This window comes from Haliotis asinina, chromosome 2 (genome assembly GCF_037392515.1).
Source record: "Haliotis asinina isolate JCU_RB_2024 chromosome 2, JCU_Hal_asi_v2, whole genome shotgun sequence".
Classification (NCBI taxonomy): Eukaryota; Metazoa; Mollusca; class Gastropoda; order Lepetellida; family Haliotidae; genus Haliotis; species Haliotis asinina.
Window position 1 is genome coordinate 43,789,561 of NC_090281.1, and position 20,770 is coordinate 43,810,330.

The 20,770-nt window shown below is 42.3% G+C and overlaps 1 protein-coding gene across 1 annotated transcript in view; it reads right to left on the bottom strand.

Moving 5' to 3' along the window:
- Positions 1–4,428: 4,428 nt before the first annotated feature.
- Positions 4,429–20,770, bottom strand: part of LOC137272547 (tetratricopeptide repeat protein 28-like) — a 53,858-nt gene continuing 37,516 nt past the window's right edge. The window contains exons 17-19 of the mRNA XM_067804934.1: positions 10,400–10,476; positions 9,832–9,910; positions 4,429–5,237 (exon numbers count right to left, since the gene is read on the bottom strand). Of these exons, the coding sequence (XP_067661035.1) occupies positions 4,995–5,237; positions 9,832–9,910; positions 10,400–10,476 (399 nt within the window). The 3' untranslated portion in view covers positions 4,429–4,994. The remainder of the gene's footprint in view (positions 5,238–9,831; positions 9,911–10,399; positions 10,477–20,770) is intronic.

Sequence of the window (20,770 nt, forward strand, 5' to 3'; positions counted from 1 at the left end):
AACCATGGACACTGTGATCCCAAGTCGGACACCATGTCCACATGACCAAAGAGGTTAACAGAAGGCACATCCCAAGCCGCATCTTTAGCAGTGTACTGAGGCTTAAATTTAACATGAACATGTGCAGTCCTGTGCTTGGATTCAAACCACAGACATTGAGATCCAAAGTTGGAGCTTGTCCACATGATCCCATCAGCAAGCTGACAAAGTAAGTATGTCATCTCTGGGATGACTCTATGCCCTGCTACACTGGCATTGAATAGCACTTCAAATCTATCACTGTCCGTCTAACATAGGAGTAGATCTTCCTTTCCACAACAGAGTTTGGGTAATGTGTATCATGTAATCTGTTTGAATGTCTGCTTTTAGGGTGGTGTCATCATGGTCATTCAGACTGACCTGTGAAAAGTTAGACTTGCCTTCAGATGGCTTATTGTCAGCATTTGACTCAATGGTAACACCTATCTTGACCTATGGTGCTGAGGTGTGGTCTTTTGAAAACCTTGAAATTGTAGAGAAAATTCATTTAAAATTCTTAAGACTCATTACAAGATTAAGAAATTCAACCCGTCGTTTCATGCTTTTTGGGGAACTAGGAAGATTCCATATTAGAATTATGATATATAAACGCTTACTAAACTTTTGGCACCAGTTATCTTACCAAGGTGTTTTTAAGCTTACCAACTTAATTTACAATTACCTATCATTCCAAAGAAGAACAAATAAAAAATATAATCCCTGGCTACAGCACGTCAAAAATATATTAAGACACTACTGGACTCTCTTATGTTTTTGAAAATCCATCAACTTGCACAACCAGTGGCTGATCTCAAAAGTTGAATATATATTCTTAAGGATCAGTTTATCCCAAACTGGCACAATGACATTATTTCTAGCTAACACCAAGGGAACTTAAAATCGACATCTAAAGCCGTTTCCTGATTTTGATGAATATCTCTTCCTCCCAAAACGTATTTCATTGCCACTGTTGAGATTCAGAACATGTAACCATAATTTACCTACAGAGACGGGCCGCTGGTATAACATTCCAAGGAACGAGAGAACGTGCCATCTATGCACTTCTAAAAACATTGCCGACGAGTATCATTATATTTTCCATTGTAAAGCATTAGATACTTTGAGGCAGCAATATCTACCCACCCATCTAATCATTTTTCCTAATGAAATAAAGTTTATGAAAATATTATCTGTTAAAAATTTGCAAGATATAGTGAACCTATCAAAATATATTCTAAACTATCATCCCTAGTCAGAAAAAGATGTTAACATGTTGTTGTCCTGCCATCTTGGATCTGAGCTGATTTTGTATTTGTATATGTTTAGATTATATGCTCTGGTACCACCAAGGTGGTTTTTGAGAATGAAGAATTAAATTGAATAAAGAAAATGACATTTTGGGGATGAATGTGCCAGGGTATTTATTTTCACAGTACAGGCATGCTGGATTATCAACGGAGCACGACAAACTGTAGATGGTCTACTGACAAGGATCATAACAGGAGTCAAAATGAACTTACGACCAGCAGATTCTGACATGACTAAGGGATGCAACTCTGAATAACAAAATGTGCTGTTTGCCCATGCCCTGAAAAAGTTCAGAGGAGCTGCTCCAAGCAAGACTTGATAAGCATTCTAAAGTTGATGAGTTTTATTAAAAACAAGATAAATACATCACTGCAATACCAATACTTTTTTTTCAAAATTAGTAAGGTATGCACAAATTAAGCAGCAAAACAAGCTCAAATAAATAATACTGGTTACATAAAATATCCTTTCCAACAAACTTCAATGAATATATATTTATATATACATGTACAATGCAATTCAATATCACAGCAAATTATATCACAGATATTGCTTGAATCCATGATATCACAGCAGGTTTCTCATTACAAGTCAGGAACACTTTGTACGGATTAAGAATGGTAAGACTGAATACATAGACATCTCATTCAACTAAATAATATACTTCCTGACTATCACACTGTCATGACTCTCAATATCGGCCTGACAAAAACCCTGTTTACATTGAGGACACAAAATTACACACAGTTTGCATGGCAACATTCACTGGTTCTGTCAGATCTTCACATGAAGAGGTAATGGATGCACAGTTTACATGGCAACATTCAGTGGTTCTGTCAGATCTTCACACGAAGAGGTAATGGATGCAGATATTCTGTTCTTTCGGTCTCTCATGGACGGTAGTAACGGATCGGATTTCAATCAAACTGAATCAGTCACTATTTCACGGCAAAGCAAATATAATATCCATAAATATATGACTTCAATAACACTGGAAAATGTCCATATATGATGTATTAATTATTTCATACTATGGATGCTAAAAAATACTCTTTATTTAACAATGGAGTTCCATATTATTACATGCTGGACATTAACCATGATATAATGTATATTTCAATAGTTTAAAGACCTCAGTTCATCAATATCAGTGTCAGAGGTTGAGCAGTAGGATTTTTGTGGAACCGGACATCAACGCAATCTCAGTAAAGATCTTCAAAGAAATTTATTACAATTAAAGATCTGATTTTGATGAGATTGTAGAAGGATATTAAACTGAAATTTCATGTACTTCACTATTGTTTCATATTGTTGCCAATGTTGTAAAACATCTGGACAAGTCTCAAGATTTTTTAAACAAGCAGAAAATTTCAACCTGGGCAATTACTTTACACAATACAAAGCAAAAATGTAGACATCTTAACCAATTTACTAAATTGTGGTCATCTTGTTACCTGCTGTTTCGATAGACAATTATATATTATTATATATGGGTACTTACATAGTGCCTATAGTTCATCCCACATGCATGCTCAAATCGCATCTTGAGTTATCTCAATCTTACCAATCAAAACTCTGTGTATAAATGCAGCAAAAATAAAGAAATTACCCCAAAAGAATATCCAACAGTGAGTGAGTCCATGTGTTTGGTTTGACACCGCATTAAAATGTATTTCAGTGTATTTGTGACATGTTACCTTGATATGGTAGGTAAGCTCTCAATGATGCAACACTGGGCTGACATACATCAAGCGTAACTAGGACGTTGAACCCACACTCATGGGTTCCTATCTACACATGTTACTATGCTTCATATGCCATGACATGAATTGAACTTAACCCTATCATCCACATTCTCAACTCACTAAGGCTCTACTCCAGGGAAAAATTCATACTCATAGATGGTCAAAATAGACGATGACACTGAAGCATTTTATCAGAGAACGCATTCAGCTTGACCCAGACATGTTTATCTAGCCCAGTGCAAGGGCCTATATCATAGCCCTGTACGATAGAGAACATTCATAAGATGTGCAATATTAATCTGAATCAGGTGAGTATGCTACTGGCCATTATGATGAAGAAAATTTAATCATTATTGAATCAAGGATTCAGCTGAATATAACTACAGTAATAATTATTGTCAGTGAGTATTGATGTGATCCCAGAGCAGATTGTATTTAAGAAACACAGTTCGCTCTACTACCATGTATGGTGCAATGAAGTGCACTTTCGCCATGAACCATTGTAGTCAAGGCATGATGAAGCTTGTCAGATTTTACTGACATATTGTAGATCTCATACTGCTAAGGAATGGCTGCAAACTTCAGTAAGAACCAAATGTCTGAGTGAGCCAGAAGTTACTGTTACTGAAAAAGGCATGGAGACCAGGCTCACATCACCAGCTATTAGTAACAACTGTATCTAGCTGATAGTTACTGTTAGCCTAGTGTCTATTGGCACTATTGGAACAAAGTAACTCTTTAACTATATGCATGATGTACAGTCCCCTTTAAATGCAATATCTGAGCAGTTCTGCTCTCATAAGACTGATAATTATGATGCATAGCTTCCATTAACTAGAATATTGGAGCACAATGTCCCTTTGAATAAACTGGTTGAGCACAGTCCTCTCTTTTCAGCCTGATGGATCTGTAATTGTACTATTGGAGCAGAGTCCTCCTTTAATTACACTGATGGAGCAGAGGGCTTCTGATGAGAACAACACCACATTGCAGTCAGCAACTGTTCACTATCTGACAGTCTATACATGATGTACATCTGACCCAGACAAACCAGTGGTTGACAGAGTAGGCCCCAACCCACATCAGGGAGAGACACCATCTCAAGCTGGTTTCTTGACCAGTGAGCTTGTAGAGGAAACAGTTGCATTCTCCCCTAACCTATTTTTTTTGCACAGTCATCTCAACTAAGTTGTGGGCTAGTTGGACCTCGTCGGTTGTGTGGCAGCATGGGCAGCATGTTTCTGATCAGTCCTGGAATCTCCCATACACATAGGGCAAGAACAGGACATGATTTAGTATTTCTTGGGCAATATGTGGGTGTGAAGTTCCATTCCCAACATATCCCTGATGATACTAGCACGTGTTACCCATGCACATATCTGATTCTGAGGCTTCATCTGTCTGTAACACTGACAACACAAGTCTGAGGGGTATGAATGAGCTGAAGCCATGAGGACATCAATAACACTATCTATACAATTACTATTTGGGGAATAAGTTATAAGTTGCAAAGGCTGAACTGATACTGCTCCAGATGTTTGGTCACTGTTTTGCTACTAAAATAACAGCTGTAGTTACATTGGGTCATCATTAAGCCCTAGTATATCTGTATATCTGCATCTCTAAAACTGTGAGAGATGATATTCCACTGAAATAAATCAATTTTCTACATAAAATTGTTTACATTTCTGGTGACCTGATGAGATGAGTAAGTTCAAATTCATTCACTTTCCTAAACACTGTGTGAAGTCAATTAAACACTGTAGAGTTTGTTATGACTAAATATACAACAAGTAGAGCCAGCAATATCATGGCAGGAGACATCAGAAAATGGACCTTGGTTTTTGGTGTGACCCTGTTATGATTGTATGAGTTTCATGGCCTCATCCTGATACCAAGTCTGGTGAAACATTGAAAGGTTTGTTACGACTGGATGTACGGCAGGTAGAGTTTCATGACTTCATCCTTGTGACGCAGTCCAATGTTGTCAACTCTCTGCTGGAGCACAAAGTGAGCATAGTCTCGACGTTGATCCACTTCAGGGATCATCAGCGCCTCAACCTGAGTGACGGGAATTCGCTCCCTTGATGCACTGCCTCCTGAAATGACCTTGACCTTTGTAGGGGACGTCTTAGGCCTGCCAACTTCATTTAATGCTTCATTGGCCTGGAAAATCAAAATATAATGGTTTGTTGGTAAAATGTACTTTACAAGAATGAAAATTATACCAGCAGAAACATACATATACAGCCAGTGTCTGCAGTTACCACTGCCATACCTACCATGCAAAGAGTCAACATTTACTGTTAGATGTTCATATTCAGAAACCCTGCATACAGGAATCACAACATTAGTTAGCCAACAATACAGTATTTAGATCTGGGCAGTAAAATCCAATTACCAGCAGTGGAAACTTCACACTGTTATGTTCTCTTACCAAACAATAACCAGCTTGATGTTGTTGGTTTTATCAATATTCATATTCCAGCAAACAAACTCAGAATGGGTGGGTATCATACAATTTCAGTGATACCTTACTGATGTCATTACACAAACTGGTCATGATGGATGCGCTCACGGTACATCTGGACTTCTGGTTGTAATACATTCTATTAATTTTAGAACATACTTAAGGTACATTAATTTTGAGTAACTCATAGATTTGGGAAAAACGTGCCCATCGAATTGCTATTTCCAGTTTTGTGTCACGTTTCATATTTATATTGACCAAGTTTTTTTTACTGATCCGGAGTGTTGTGAGGTGTTTTGTTTTGTTTTGTTTTGTTTTGTTTTGTTTTGTTTTGTTTTGTAGTGTTCTGATTATTATCTGTGTTCTAACCATAATCTTCCTGGGTCCAGCTTTGGTAGTGAAGTTAACTGCCACTGAAGGGGTTGTCGTCAGCACAGGTGCAACAGATATGCACCCCAAGTACATTTCTGTATGTAAAAATGTACCCTAAACAAAGTAAAACTACAGAAAGGTACCCCAGGTACCCTAAACAGCAAAGAAGCCCATATTCCTCAATCAAAAACTGAAACCTATGTCATGGTACGGTATTGTGCATTGGGAAAAAGTTGTTACTGTGTGTGCTATAACCCAACCAAATACACTCCACACAACAGAATGATATTTCCAATCAAGAAAACGGCACAACAAGCAATGGACTCCTAGGATACGTTTCTGTATTCTGACTTCAGTTAGGGCACCTAGGGGAACACATGTGTAGTGCCAACATTACAATCCCCTTAGTATAACTGGAAAGTGAGTCTGATATTTGTTTATTCACACAACATCTGAGAAAACACAACTGTCTGCATAAGTAGGGTTCGAATGTATTAAAATATTTTCAATTCAGGTAGGCTTGCATGCATCGCAATCTTCAGAGTGAAATGCAAGCACAAGGAAGGTCAAGGTAAAACCGGATGTGCAAGGGCCTTCTCCATAAAACATTCATAGCACTACGCCATTCGTAAGTCTGTGATAAAGTATATACTTATGATAGGTCATAATGTTAGGAACGCTTAAAGAACGAATAAGCTCAATTTTTTGGTACTCTTTTTTTCACTGCATATGAAAGACTTCAGGTTAGTTTTAAACAGAACACCATTTACCTTGTGGGTAATTAATACTAAGTGCTCAAAAGTTGCTAAAAAGCCGTCTGCTTCTCTTTCGCCTGTAACCACAGACAGGTTATAGAAGGAACGATTTCCAGTTAGTAATTTTCAGTATAGAAAATGTGTAGGAAGCTCGTCAACTTTCTGATTTCTCGATGTCACCAAAGACATGCCGAATTGTTGTGTTGCCGTCAATTGCTCCTTGGGGTCGAGTGATGGTGTCACTATGCACAGATTTCCACCCCACGTAGTTTGTGCTTCAATTGGTTGTTGGTGTGTGCGAAGCGAGCGTTGTGGAAGCCTGTGGTATATACTAAATCGGATGGTTCGCCCCCTACCACGCTTCCAGGATAGAAAATGGAGTTCAAGTTTCATTGAGTGTATAAAATCAAGACTGCTTACTACACATTGCTGACCAAAAGGATTTTCCATGATTATAACGCTTTCTTCTCGGAAGTGAGGTTGTGGTCGAAGTGACAATATTATCATAAGTAATATCATATTGATCCCCGCCTCGATTCCAAGAGTGAAATTGTTATGTTGTAAACAATGTCATGTAAAATACTAATGTCCATCAATAAAATACATATTTTACTACTAGTAGAAAGTAATTTTGATTTTGTAAGTCGATGAAAAGAAACTTAAATAGCATTTATCCTCAGACAGGGTGCAGCCATTTTTGAAAATCGTGAAGTCACGGGCTAAAGTCTGTTAGAATTGTTGAGATTATGGTTTGTTTTCATCAAGTTAGAAAACCAAAACTACTTTTTTACTAGTAGTTAAATCTGTATTTGAATCATGGCCACAAAGATTTTGCATGACGCAACTTGTAACATAACATAAAAGAGGTCGGGGTCAAAGTGAAAATACTGCGTGATAAATTTCTTCACTTGCTAAATTTACTTGGTTTGAAAAGTTCACTAACCAGTATGTAGACACTTGTCAATATACATCGTTGTATTTGGTCTCATTTTGAAACTTAATAAAAAGAAGCGATCTGCGAACGTATGACAGGATTGTAATGTCTAGACATTTTATAGTTTGCCTATATGAATCATAATTCGCATGCACACCCTAGTGTGTGTCGTCTGTATCATTACACTTCATGATGAAAACAAATATACTGTTGAAAGCTACGACAACTTAACAAAAACAAAATGCAAATATTAAAATAAAAACAAATGAAAGTTATAGGAGCAATGCCAGGCATTACGTGATGTATCAGGTTTTTCCCATTGCTGTATAGTCTCATTGGTCACCCACAGAAAGCACACCTTGCAACTAATTGCATAATGAGCGTCATTCTTTTAAAAAAGTAATTTAGTTAGCCAATAATGAGCAATCAATCAATGTATTGGCGGTTGTTTATACAGAGACACAGATACGACAAAGTGTATTCAGTATAGATTAGTAAATGTACATTCATAAACACTACCTTTCGACAAATCCCAATTTAAATCCGCATAAAAATAATTAATCAATCAGCATGCTATCGGTTAATCCTTTGATCGATCCAGACACATGAAATGCCAAATTGGGACCTTTGTCAGGTAATCCAAGTGGTGTTACCACTAATTACACCTGTTATAAATTCATTAACTGAGCATCAAGTGAATGATGACAAATAACGTGTAGGTTTATACCACCTCACATGGATTACAACCTAGCAACAGCAAGTGATTTTGACAGAATCGTAATTCAGAAACTAGGCAAAGCAGGAGACAAAACTAAATGAAAGTAGATTGTGAGAACACAGAGCTTTCATTTTTAACAACAGCTGTCGCGATTTCAGGTTTGTACAAACCTGTAAACGAAATAGTTTACCCCCTGAAATGTAGATGAATTCTGCATAGACCCTCATATCTATACCTGCTATTACGTCACAGAGACGCGCCGCTCTGATTAGTTGAAATTTCGTTTGCATCTGAGAATTGTGCAATGTTGTCAAAAAGGTCGATTTAAGATAATTAAAGATCGAAATGAGCGGTTTTAATGACAGGGTTTCATTTATAACGATGTCAATGAGTGCATTTGCACCCCCTGGAGTATATGTGATCTTTAACGGCACTGGACATATTGTACACCCCACTTACATCCCACATGTTTAGGAAACCACAGAAATTTAAATCAATTTGTATCTAAGAAACAGAGTGATAAGTTTAAAAAGGATGCTACAAACACTTTAAATGATGGAGAAACAACTAAAAGAACACCAACATCAAGATACCAATTACAGTGAGGTAAACCATAATCTCACTCAAATGATACTCAAACTTTCTGAATAACACCATTCCATTATGAAGAACACCATCCCTACAGATACTCCACATGTCACATAAGGCTAATGATAAATAATTGATACTTTAGTTCAAAAAACATCAATACTACCAAAGAAAAAACACCAACAATTCACCCTCTATCACCACAACACTAACACTCACCTCTTTCTTCTGTATGTCAAGACAAGACACAACATCATTTTATATCATGGGCCAGATATTTGTAAGTGAGGCCAAGTGTGGAGCATAGGACAGTGGACAGAAGAAATTCTATTGCTGTTTCTTTTGTTTTATATGTATGCATAGTTTCCCTGATCTTGTTATGATGTTAGCAAATCTGACTGACGTCAATACTGCAACTCTTTTTTTGGTATGGATGGTGCTGACAGGCCCATTAACCAGGGTGAAACGGGATCTGAACCCACAACTGGCAGTTAAACAAAGTGACATGACTGTGCAACCAGCAGCTTTGATGACTGTGTCTCCTGTCACCGTCCATCATAATGGGATGTGTGATAACTATTGTATGAATGATTAGAGAATGATCCAATGGAAAATACAGTACATGACTTCCATACTAACCAACATGGATTATTAGAACATCTTAACAGTTACATGACTGCAATTTTCATTGTTGTCTAAATACATTAATAACAGTTTGGAACAATTTAGTTCTTATGCATTTGCGCATATTCAACACCCTAATATACTGAGGGTAACAACTACCAACATTATCACATTTGGTCCAGCTATCAGCCAAGAGTGACGTCAGTTGAGGCAAGCTCATTATTGGGAGACACTGGGTAAGCATATGCTTGCATTAATAGTTTCAGTGTACCAGTTCAGTGTCTTCCAGCTAAACCCACCTGAGCTGTGATAGTCATCTGGTGCCAGGTTTTTGCCCTCTCCAGGTAGTCCTGAAAGTCTTCATCAAGGTTAGACTTGCTGAAAATTGGAAGCAATTGTCATCCGTTATCTCCCTGTAAAGTGATCCACCCACTATTCATGATCTCATCATCACCTTCAACCAAAACTATGATCAAAATGAAGGAGTCAGTGTACGTTGTTTTACATAGAGTCAGAAACATTCAAGACTGGAAAACATGTAACCTGAATCTGGCAAACCTAATAGCAAAGATCTTCTCTATCTGGTTCTCGACCCCAGTTTCCCAGTAATACATTGAACTACTAGATCTTCGTTGATGGGCAATATGGTGGAACAAGGTGGAATGTGGTGGAACTGTTCTATTCTCACAACAGAACACCACTGCCACTTGTAATGATCAAGGCAAATGTACAATCTCATGCTGGCACAGTTTAGCACACTTCTCAGTTAAATGTTAAATGTGACATTCTGTCAGCACATGCAACCATATGGCTGCCCCTACACATGACAAGTCAGTGAAGCAGCGTGTTCCACTTATGTTGCTGTACCTCTGAGCCAGCCTCATCTTCTGCACCATCTCTTCCTCACGCTCCACAGTGCTGTGCCACGGCGTGCTCATACGCAGCTGCAAATATCAGTCATATATCACTCAAATATCACCCAAAAATCACCAAGTCCACAGAAAAAAAAGCAGAACTGGATGAGATCAATGGAATTACATATTCACCACTTTCAGCATTCAGAATTTAGGTATATATCCATAAATAGTCTCCATCGTTGAACACACAATACAAAACATATCAAACAGTCATATTTCATGATGACCCGTGAAGATCTGGGATAGAATAGGCCTTCAGCAACCAATGCTTGCCAAAAAAGGCAACTATGCTTGTCGTAAGAGGCGACTAACAGGATCAGGAGGTCAGACTCGCTGACTTGGTAGTAGTATAGGGAATGGGGGTTCTGGCTCACTTTCACAAAATGTCTCTACAAAGCCTTATTTACTAAATAAGGCTTTGGTTGGGCCATTAGCTCTTGCTACTATTACCCCTACTATAAAAAAGTTGGCGGTAATTACTGTGCCTTGGTAGGAGGTAACACTGTGCCGTACGGTACGATCAATAATTCTTCTCTTACAAAACCCCTACCCGGCCCATCCCTCAAGTAGTACAAGTTAGGTTCGTCGGCTTTCATATCCACTTTATCTATGTTGTAAGTTTTGACTGACCATATAGGATCGGTGGCTCGCTTACGGCTATCACCCTCGTGTTCCCCCGGCTGGTATAGATACCTCACTAGGGCCCTATCTGGTATTTGTTTCTCCTTCCCACGCAATGGAGCGTCCGACTCTGCAACTATTGATTTTAGTTTGATAGCGTCTGCCGGTTTCTTACCGGTGAGACGGGTGACTTCATGGTTGATTGCCGACACCACCTTGGGTAACCTCGTGACCCATTCAGTCGATCGTTTTCCAGGGGTGGCCATCTCCCTAGCATACTGATAGCCGAACAAGCGCTCAGCCAAAGTCCTATTAAATCTCTCAACTATGGCTTGGCTGCGATGGGCTCCGGCCGTGCCACGCCTGACCTTTGTATCGTGTTTGGCTAGCAGTTGTGACACGGCACCCATGAACTCCCGTGCGGGGTCAACTTGCAGCTCTGTTGGCCACGTCAGCGGACTGCGTTTGTATATGCGTTCGAATCCTCTGGCTACCTGGGCCGAATCTTTCGTGGTCAAGGGTTCGGCTTCCTTGTAACGACTGGCTACGTCCACTACGGTTAAGGCATACTTGTACCTCTTGTCGTGGGGTAGGAACAGTAGGTCTGCCTGGTGAACGCTATTAGGTATGTTAATACCGAACCTCCTTCTAGGCACGTAGCGTGGTGCCGGCAAATAGATCTGCCACAGGGCTTGTTTTTCAAGCCACGCTTTGGCTTCCTCCGGGGGTACTCGCGCTAGTTTAGCTAGCTTATCTACTGCGCTAGCTCCTTTCCAGTACCCACGCGGGCTGTAGTAAATAGCCTCAAATTTTTTCATGTCCATACGCGTATGTGTTTATACCATCAATAGCTATCCAACGTTTCGTGTCCATAGGCGACAGGGACGTCTTGTTTATAGTCAGTCCGTATATCTTATGTCCATCACTTCTAAGTGTGTTCATTTTATGTCTAAAGGTACGGGTCTTGAACAGGGCTTCCTTGAATCTGGCGTGTTTGATGTGTTGTTTCACCACATACTTCTTAACCCCCTTAGCCTTCCGGATCTCACTATTGTCGGCTTTCAGTATGGAGTACATCTTAGGTCTCAAACCTATGTACTCGGCTATGGGCGTGCCAGCACACTCGTCCTTCATCTTACCTAGGACCTTTTTATTTACCGTGCTGTGTAGGGTATGGGTCTTAGGGTAATCGCTGGTGTCGTATAAATCAAGGTGTTTTTTCATGTCCTCGTACACGTCCTCGGTTCGAATCTCCATCAGCAGGGAATCCGTGTCAGTGTACAGCACTTCACACCTGTCGCCGTACTGTTTCTTGAGCTCGTTGTAGTAAAAGTCGTACATCAGGTGTTTGGATAAATCGAGGATGCTCATCCCCACGTAAACAGGCCGGTTGAATTTTATGTGGCTTTTCTTCATGTGTATGGCAACCAGGTTGTCTGTAAATATTTTATTACGGTTGAAAGCCGGACTGGCTATCAATTTCCTGAGCTTGTCTTCCTCACTAGATCTAACCAGCTTCACGGTCACGCGTTTCCTCAGGTTCTCCATAGTCTTACCAAACACCGAGTTGTTCATGAGCTTGTAGAGATTTTTCTCAAAATCACTGGTGGCTTTTTTTCGTAGGTCTGTGTTTATTCTGATGTAGGGCTCCATCCATGGGCTCTGGTCGAACATGAGCACCCTGTGTATTTTGGTCAGCCTCATACCCAACGACAGGTACAGCTGTAGGTTGCGATAGTGAACGATGTACTTGGTCTTATTCATTAAGTTAGGCACGAGTTTTTCAACGTCTGTCACACGACCACCTGACAAGTTATGTTGGTACTCAGACATCCAGTCTGGGTTAACCCTCATACGTTCGGGTGCAAGGGGATAGCTGTTGTGCGATGTGTGTAATTCCTTGGGATACTCTAAGTCAACTTCGAGGATATACCCTTTGTTCGAATCTGGTGCAACCTCTATAACATCAACGTGGGGTACCCATTCGAATCCCCCTGTAGGTAGATACTGACTCATGGCCCAGCCGTACAGGTTGTTTGCGTCGAGGTAGAGAATGTGATTGGTTGGTTTGTTAGGATCGTAACCTTTCACGTATTGATTATTTGCTTTCGCGTATCGTTTGGATGCCATGGAAATACCACCTCGCAAGCCTTTCTCAATGAATAGGTGCATGTCGTAATCTGTGAGCAATTCCAAATTAACTCCGGTCTTTTTAAGCAAGGCGTCCCACGACAGACCTGGGCTGGTGTAATACCATGCGGGGTCGAGTTTATACTGCTTTAAACATGTCTGCCGAAACGTTTCAAACACGTCGGCTAACAGCAGTACATCTGTCCTCAAGTACAGGTCGTGATAATCACCCAGGTTCTTACAACCCAGTTTATTCCATACGTTAGTCGCGTGCGAGTAATCATCTCGTGAGACGGACGCCTCATTCAGCTTGCTATAAAAGCAGTCAATAGGGGGTAGTCTGGTCTCGGTGAACTTGGCCCAACTATCCATGTACTCATAGGGGTACACACCCTTCCTCATAAGCAGGGGTCTAGTCTCGGCGTCTGTGTATCGATCGGTGATAGGGAAGGTATTGTTGGCCTTGACCAGACTGTCGAGTGACGACAGGAGGAACTGAAACGAGTCAATGAACCTAAGTCCGTTTAAGCTGAAGGAGATGTATCTCTCCATGTTGTTGGGGATGCACGTTATATTACCATCGATTTTCGCGATGGCCTGCATGATCAAGTGTGAGTCGTACCCTCTCAAGTTGTGAAAGACAACGGGGATGTTTATTGTCTTAGGGTTGATTTTAAGCTTGAGGTTGCACGCGTTGTGAGCGGCGCCTCTATACTTACCAGTTATGTGACAGTGATCTCTCACCGAATCACCGTTAAGTGGTGAGTCGCACACGTGACAGTTAGTGCTACTAGCGTGAGCTAGCCTGTCGGCTCGGGTCATACGCATGGGAGCGATTTTATACAATGCATTCCTAATAATTTTTTCTTCCTCCTGCAAACACTTTAGAAACTTTTCAGCCGCGTCAGGGCCCCTATACACTACCGGAGCTTTCGTTTCCCCGTCACAACGGACGACAATGTATCCAAACGAACAGGCCTTATGCTCTTGTGTCTTGTGGGTGAAGCTACCCCCACTAGGGGGTGTGGGGGAATCCCCACCCACAACTAAGGCTTCGAAGTCGGCGTATATAATATAAGGTACAGACATTTGGTTCTTGTGGTTACTGAATTTTAGGATATTTTCACCTTCCTTAGGCATGTCGACTCGTATGGCCGTCTGCCCCACACCTTGACAATCATCCCGGTGGGATTCTAATAAATCAGCTCGACTGAAACCGTGTAGGCATCGTTCACAGAAGTGGGTCTTTTCTCTGTGTGCCGATTGGTCGTGCAACAACCGGCTGAGATGTTTTATCCATGTGTAGTGATACTTTTCACCTCGCTGGATCATGAATATATTGATAACTTGACGATCCTTCACCGGGCTGACCCTGTGTACTATTGTTGTGTTGCCTTCGTGCCCAAAGACATTTATAGCCAGATTGTTCTGTTTTTCTACTTTAGTGATCTGGGATATGGGGGTGGGTTCATCTATACCATCCCAATTAAGCCCATCGTCTTGGGGATAGCTAGAAAGCCTATCTGAATTCTTGCCAGCTGGAAATAAGGCTGACCTGATAGCTAACCTCAGGCAATCGTTTCCTCTATTCTTAACGTTTACTATAGCATGTTTGTTCCTATAGTAGGGAGGCAAGGCTAGGTATGACCCGCCTCTGAACGGCACGTAGTTAGCTATGTCTAGATAGACATTATCGATTTTATCTACAGCCCACCCGGACCCCAAGTGTGTGTAGCGTTCTAGGTATTCTCGTATCTGCTGAAAACTTGTATCGATTGATGCGTCAATGGTCTCTGCATGTGTGACGACCTCTTGTTGACCTCGGAAGTAAGGCTGAACATACTCAGTGGTACTCCCAACCTGCTTATCGAGCGACATTTTCACTGTGATCTGAAACTTGATACTTCCTAGGTTATTTAGTTCCTGGTTGACCTTATCAGCTATCAGAGGCTTGATATCTATAATGTCTATGTTTCTATCAACGTGCATGCGCCAACCTCTCAAATAGTTGCCTACAGCGCGCTCAGTGCGCACGAACTGTAGGTCAATAGCTCTATTCTGTCGTAATAATTCTACAAGCTGTGGTTTTCTCATACGGGAATACCCGCCTAAACCCAAATCGTGTGCCTCGACTTTCAGTTGTTTTACAGTGGGAGGTTTTGCTACGGGGGCATGTGATAACAATGCGGTTAACCCGGCTCTCCCCAGGTTTGAATAACCCGTGTATCCAAGCTGTTTTGCTTGAGCTTTTAATTGTTTTACCGTAGGAGGGGCTTCTAAACCTAGTAATCTCAACAATGCTGGCTTCCGCATTCTAGAATACCCGATCACACCTCTCTGTTTTGCGACCCGCTTGAGCTCGCGCACAGTAGACATCGTGTTTACACCTAAGAGAACTAATGTCTAATTGCTTCACAGTAACCTTATTAAAAAATATTTCAATCCAGAAGAGGCCAAACTCGGGCAGCCGGGTCCAATTCTAGTAATTCTGTCAAATCGTCCCACGTACCTGGTAAAATATATAGTGTGGCTGTTTCAATCCAGCACTCGCCTTGGTTATAGTATTCACTTAGACTTGAAAAACGTTCTATATGGTATTGAGTCGCGATATCCCGCTCCCATTCGAAGGGGTGAGTATACTTAAAACCCTCTTTAATCCATACCACGTCCAATATTATCTTAAATCTGAAGCTTCCCCATAAAGCCAGTTCATATTTGAATATGTTTTTAACTAGAGATGCGATCACACTTTCCGCAGACATAGCTATACGTAGGTGTGTATAATCTCTAATTGGTTCACAGTAAGGGGAGGTAACCCTTAAGTGGCTATCTTGAGCAGTCGCCTACGTTCTTTTATGTAGCCTTTTTTATTCTCGTAGATGAGTTGATGTCTGACTACGTTCGCTCCGTGAGCTTTACATAAACAGTAGTGCCCTTTAACCCCGATACCACACACAGAACACGTGTAGTTAGGACTTCCCATATGGAAACAACAGAACCCCTGATTCCTACATTTCCTACCACAGGCCTCGGTCTTCCCCATAAGTATGTATTCGCATCGGTATGGAGCGGGTCTCATGTTTACTTATATAGGTATTTTAGTTTAATTGCTTCGCAACCAACGCAGTAGCTGCTATACCCAACACTATGAAGCCCAGTTCACGATTCATTTGTCCCTTGGATGGTGTGTAGTACTGAGCGAGTGTGGGTTTATTGAGCGGTTCCAATTGTTTACCAGTTAGTAGATAGTATTCTTTCATTGCTTCATCAACATCGTTGAATGTTTGAACGGCATGGTTTTCACGCGTGAGTTGTTCGTTAATAAAATCGATCCTCTGGAGGCGTTTTTTAGCGTACTCGGCCTGTGCTCTTTGTAATTTCTCAGTAGCGAGATCGTGTTGCTTCCTTTCTTCCTGTATTTCAGCCGCGTGATCATCTCGTAGTTTCGAGAAGAGGAAATTACTCCCGGAAAATGCCAGGGCATTCACTAACGCCCCACCGACCATCATAGCTATCGTGGCCATCCCTATATTTATTTCATTATATTATCAGGTATTATTCCTTGTTTTACTAGGATGTCTTTTGTGGCCATCGCCATACCAAGGTTCATTATGAGCATACCCATATCCTGCAGGTTGAAATCTAGCTTGATAGTTGGTTGTTTAAGCACCATTTTAGTCAACCGAGCGTACCCTACTGCTAGACTGGCTACCACTGTGGCGTGGTATGCGTCGTTGACGAACGTTTTCCCCTCAGACATTATGTATATATAAAAATATTTTAAATTATAACATGATATGCGGGTCAATAGTGGGGCCTGCCGGCGGCGTGGGGGGTACCACCTCACGGTGAGGGTTTCCATCACGTGTATATAACCACGAGATAGCCAAGGCAGCAGTTACACCTACAGCCAACAACAGTCGGGTTGGGTTGGTCACTTTATGTTGGTTACACCACCGTTTTTTACCGGCAGCTACTCTCTTAGGATTCTTCTGCCTGGTTACTGTTGGAGGTACCTCCACCGTCACTGGTTCCTGTGAAGGGGGTACCACCACTGGGGTCTCCTCCACTGGGGTTTCCTGTGCAGCATCCATCTATACTATTATTATTATTCTTTCTCTCAAATTGACAATGTTTTGCCGTGATAATCGCCGCCGTCACTGGAGCCAACAACATACCATATTTGTGGTACAGCCCGCAGCTGATAGAGCTCACGGCGTGTTCGATAAAAGGGTCTTTCTCGAGGTCCTCCCACAGGTAAAGTCGGCGCTCTGGTGGAATGGGAAGGAAGTGTGATACAATACCGGTGTATATCTGGGTCATAGCCGATCCTATTGTCTTTGTCATTTCTGCTCCGAGCCGGGACTCGTATCTAGCGTACAGCTTATCGATTTCTTCGGCTGACATTTTGTTAATTTTATCCGGAGTGTAGTCTCCAAAGTAATGTTTGGCTTTGCCGCCAACAGCCAACGCCACCAGTTTCTCTCGCTTGTCATCAGTGGGGCCTGCGGGCGGCGTGGGGGAACCCTCCAACGACAATTGTTCGAGCAATTCCTCACACTCCATCTTATAATATAACAAGTAAGATTTAGTTTTAACTATATAATACCCGATGCAGACAAAACACAGAGAAATGAAGGTTAAGTTGCACACGACAAATACTTCAAATATCATAGCTATATGCTTAGCTTTGCTTAGCTTTGCTTAGCTTTGCTTAGCTTTGCTTAGCTTTAGCTTAGCTTTGCTTAGCTTTAGCATACTATATATGCTACTGGTTGGTCGGTCTTTAGAACGAGCTTAGCGTGTTTAGTTTCAGCGAGCTGTTTCTTCACCCGTTCCCGTTCTAATTTACTCATCACATCGTTCTCTCTCAAACACTCCTCAAACGAATCCCTGTCCTTACAGTGAAATAAGGCCACCCATCGCGTCTGCTCCCTGAGGTCTTTCAACACCGAGTTGAACTTCTGCGTTAGCACCCAGACGCTGTGATTTGCATGACGGCCGGAGAAGGCCAGGTACGATAGCATGTCTCTCTTTTTTGTTATCTCGCGATTAGCGCTGCAGTCGTCCAGTATAAACAGCGTCGGTTCCCCTTTAAATTTCTCGTGAAGAGCTTTCAACCAGTCCTGCAGGCGTGTTCCAGGGTCGATTTTATGTACGTCCGGGTCAGTCATCACCCAAGGTCGCGCGTACGTTTTATTCATGCTCAGAGTAGGGCACATGATAACGATGTTATCGAACACATCCTTGTAGTAACCCTCCAACATATCCAACACGAAAACGGTCTTCCCACAGCCAGTCTGCCCGCATATGATAGCGCAGTGTGGGTCAGTGGGTAGTTGTGGGTACCCCTGGGGGGTGTGGGGGTCTCCCCCACTAGTAGATGGCTTGCACAAATCTCCCATTGTCTATATTAAGTTGCGCGTCCATAATAACGTACAGATATAATTTCAACTTACCAGCGGTTTGAGCCTTCTTAGTAATCTGGATAGTTATCCCTTCGCTACCGTTATCTATACGGCGCCCGCTACCGTGCAGTTTATCATCATCCGTGGATCGCATGTCCAACCATAGGGCGTACTTGGTGGTCAGGTATTCACCGATCTGCACGGAGCCGAGGTCCAGGTCCTTTGTTATGTAATCCCCCACTGGTAGCTTTTTTATCTCATCCCACTGCTGGTGTGGTCTCATGCCATGACTAAACAGCTGGTTGGGCACGCCCTCGATGGTCACTTCCACCTTTTCAATCTCGGGGTTGAAAAACTTCTCGCTGTCCCTCCGGAATGGATCGTAATCCTCCACGGGGACGACCAGGATACCTTTCATCGATCGCGCCGGCACGTTCAGGTTGATATTCCACACAGTGTCGCTCTTATCTCGCACGACTGATCTATGTCTCAGTACGCGATCGTACAGGATAGCCATCTTCCCAGAGTACTGGCTTCGAACCTGCCTGGCCAGCTCCGGGCTAGTGACCATGTCGAACTCCAGAGAGATGTTGTCTATGGCATAACTGGCCTCATCACCGTTCGGCGTACGCACTACTTTGCTATAGTCGTTAAACGTGAGCTCGTATTCGAGCCTATCACCCAGCGCGGCCTGGTAAAACGGCGCGTGTCCCGTGAGCAACTCGAAGTCGAGCGGCACGCAGAATCGATTCCCGTATGCTAGAGCGATAGCCTTTTCACCGTCCGATAGCTTGTCTTGCTGGTCTGTCGTGAAGACATACCCTATGCGCGCCCGGGTTGATTTGCTGATACCCTGGTACACATCATTGACTCGTTCTCTCTCGCTTTTCCAGAGATCCTTGTAGCAGTGAAACACGTCGCTGTCGTCGATGCTCAGTACCTCGTTACCGCTGATCTTGACGGTCGTTTTCTTGATGATAGCTCGACCCACGTTCCGCACTAGCTCGCGTTTGTCGTTGTCGGAGGTCAACGTGATATTGAACGCCAGTCGAACAGTGCCTGGTACAATGAGGTCATTCTCACCAAGGTTTGGAAATCTAACCAGCAGAGTTTGATTCTGGTCTATCTTGCTGGGATTGTTGGTGATAGTCACCGACTGTCGCACGGCTCTGGCACCTAATGGCTCTCTCAATTTTCTGAAAGGATCTAATTTTCTACCGTACATTGTTATATAAATGAAATATATTTTTAATACTAATGGATGAAGACATACCTATGGATGATATGTGGGACGATAGTGCCCAGGCATTCAATGATGACCAGGAGACCTCATTCTCGCAAGGTGACGAGCTCCTTAAAGGCGCCGTCGACGATTATTACAACGCAGTTGAAAATAAATCCAAACTCAAGCCGTTGGGAAGGAACTATTCCGATTTTACCCTCAGCAATGGCACGCTGCGTTTGAAGTCTCGCCCGGAGATCGATCTCATGAATAAACGCACTAGAGAACCGCTTGCTTTATCAACATTAGCCGGTAAACATGGAAGTCAGTTGGTCCAAGATGAACTAGGTTTCATAGATTACGGTGGCGCGCGACCTAAGCAGTATCCTCCGAAGTTAGTTCAAGGTCTGGAAGGCATCAGGGACGCCACATCAGATCAAAACATGACTTATGATATTAAAAAGATGTTGGCCGACTACGAGAACGAGCCCTTCCCGGGGCTCGAATTTACCGTTCGGGAACTGAGGGGGTTGGACCTGTTGATGCAAACCATTCGTGGTCAGCTCTGGAAAAGCACAGCCAAAATAAGTGAGATAGACGACCACATCGCCTATGAAAAGAAAAAACTCGGTGAAACTGAGGACGAGTCTATGAAAACCACCATCGAGGAACGAATACGTAATTTGGAAGATGAAAGGCAGACCTGGCTGGAGACAGCGTCCGGCTACAAAGAAAAGCTTAGATCCCAGGTCAGCCGTATACGGGAAACCATCAATCAAGTCCTCCACCGAGACACCACGTTAGCAGACAGGATTAGGATATTGTTCCGGGAGCAAGGGATCACCATCGCCAGTATTCTGGCTGCATTGGGTTTCATCATATCAACCCTGGTGGTGTCACTAACAGGAGGTACCCCTGTGGGGCCTGCCGGTGGGGGAGT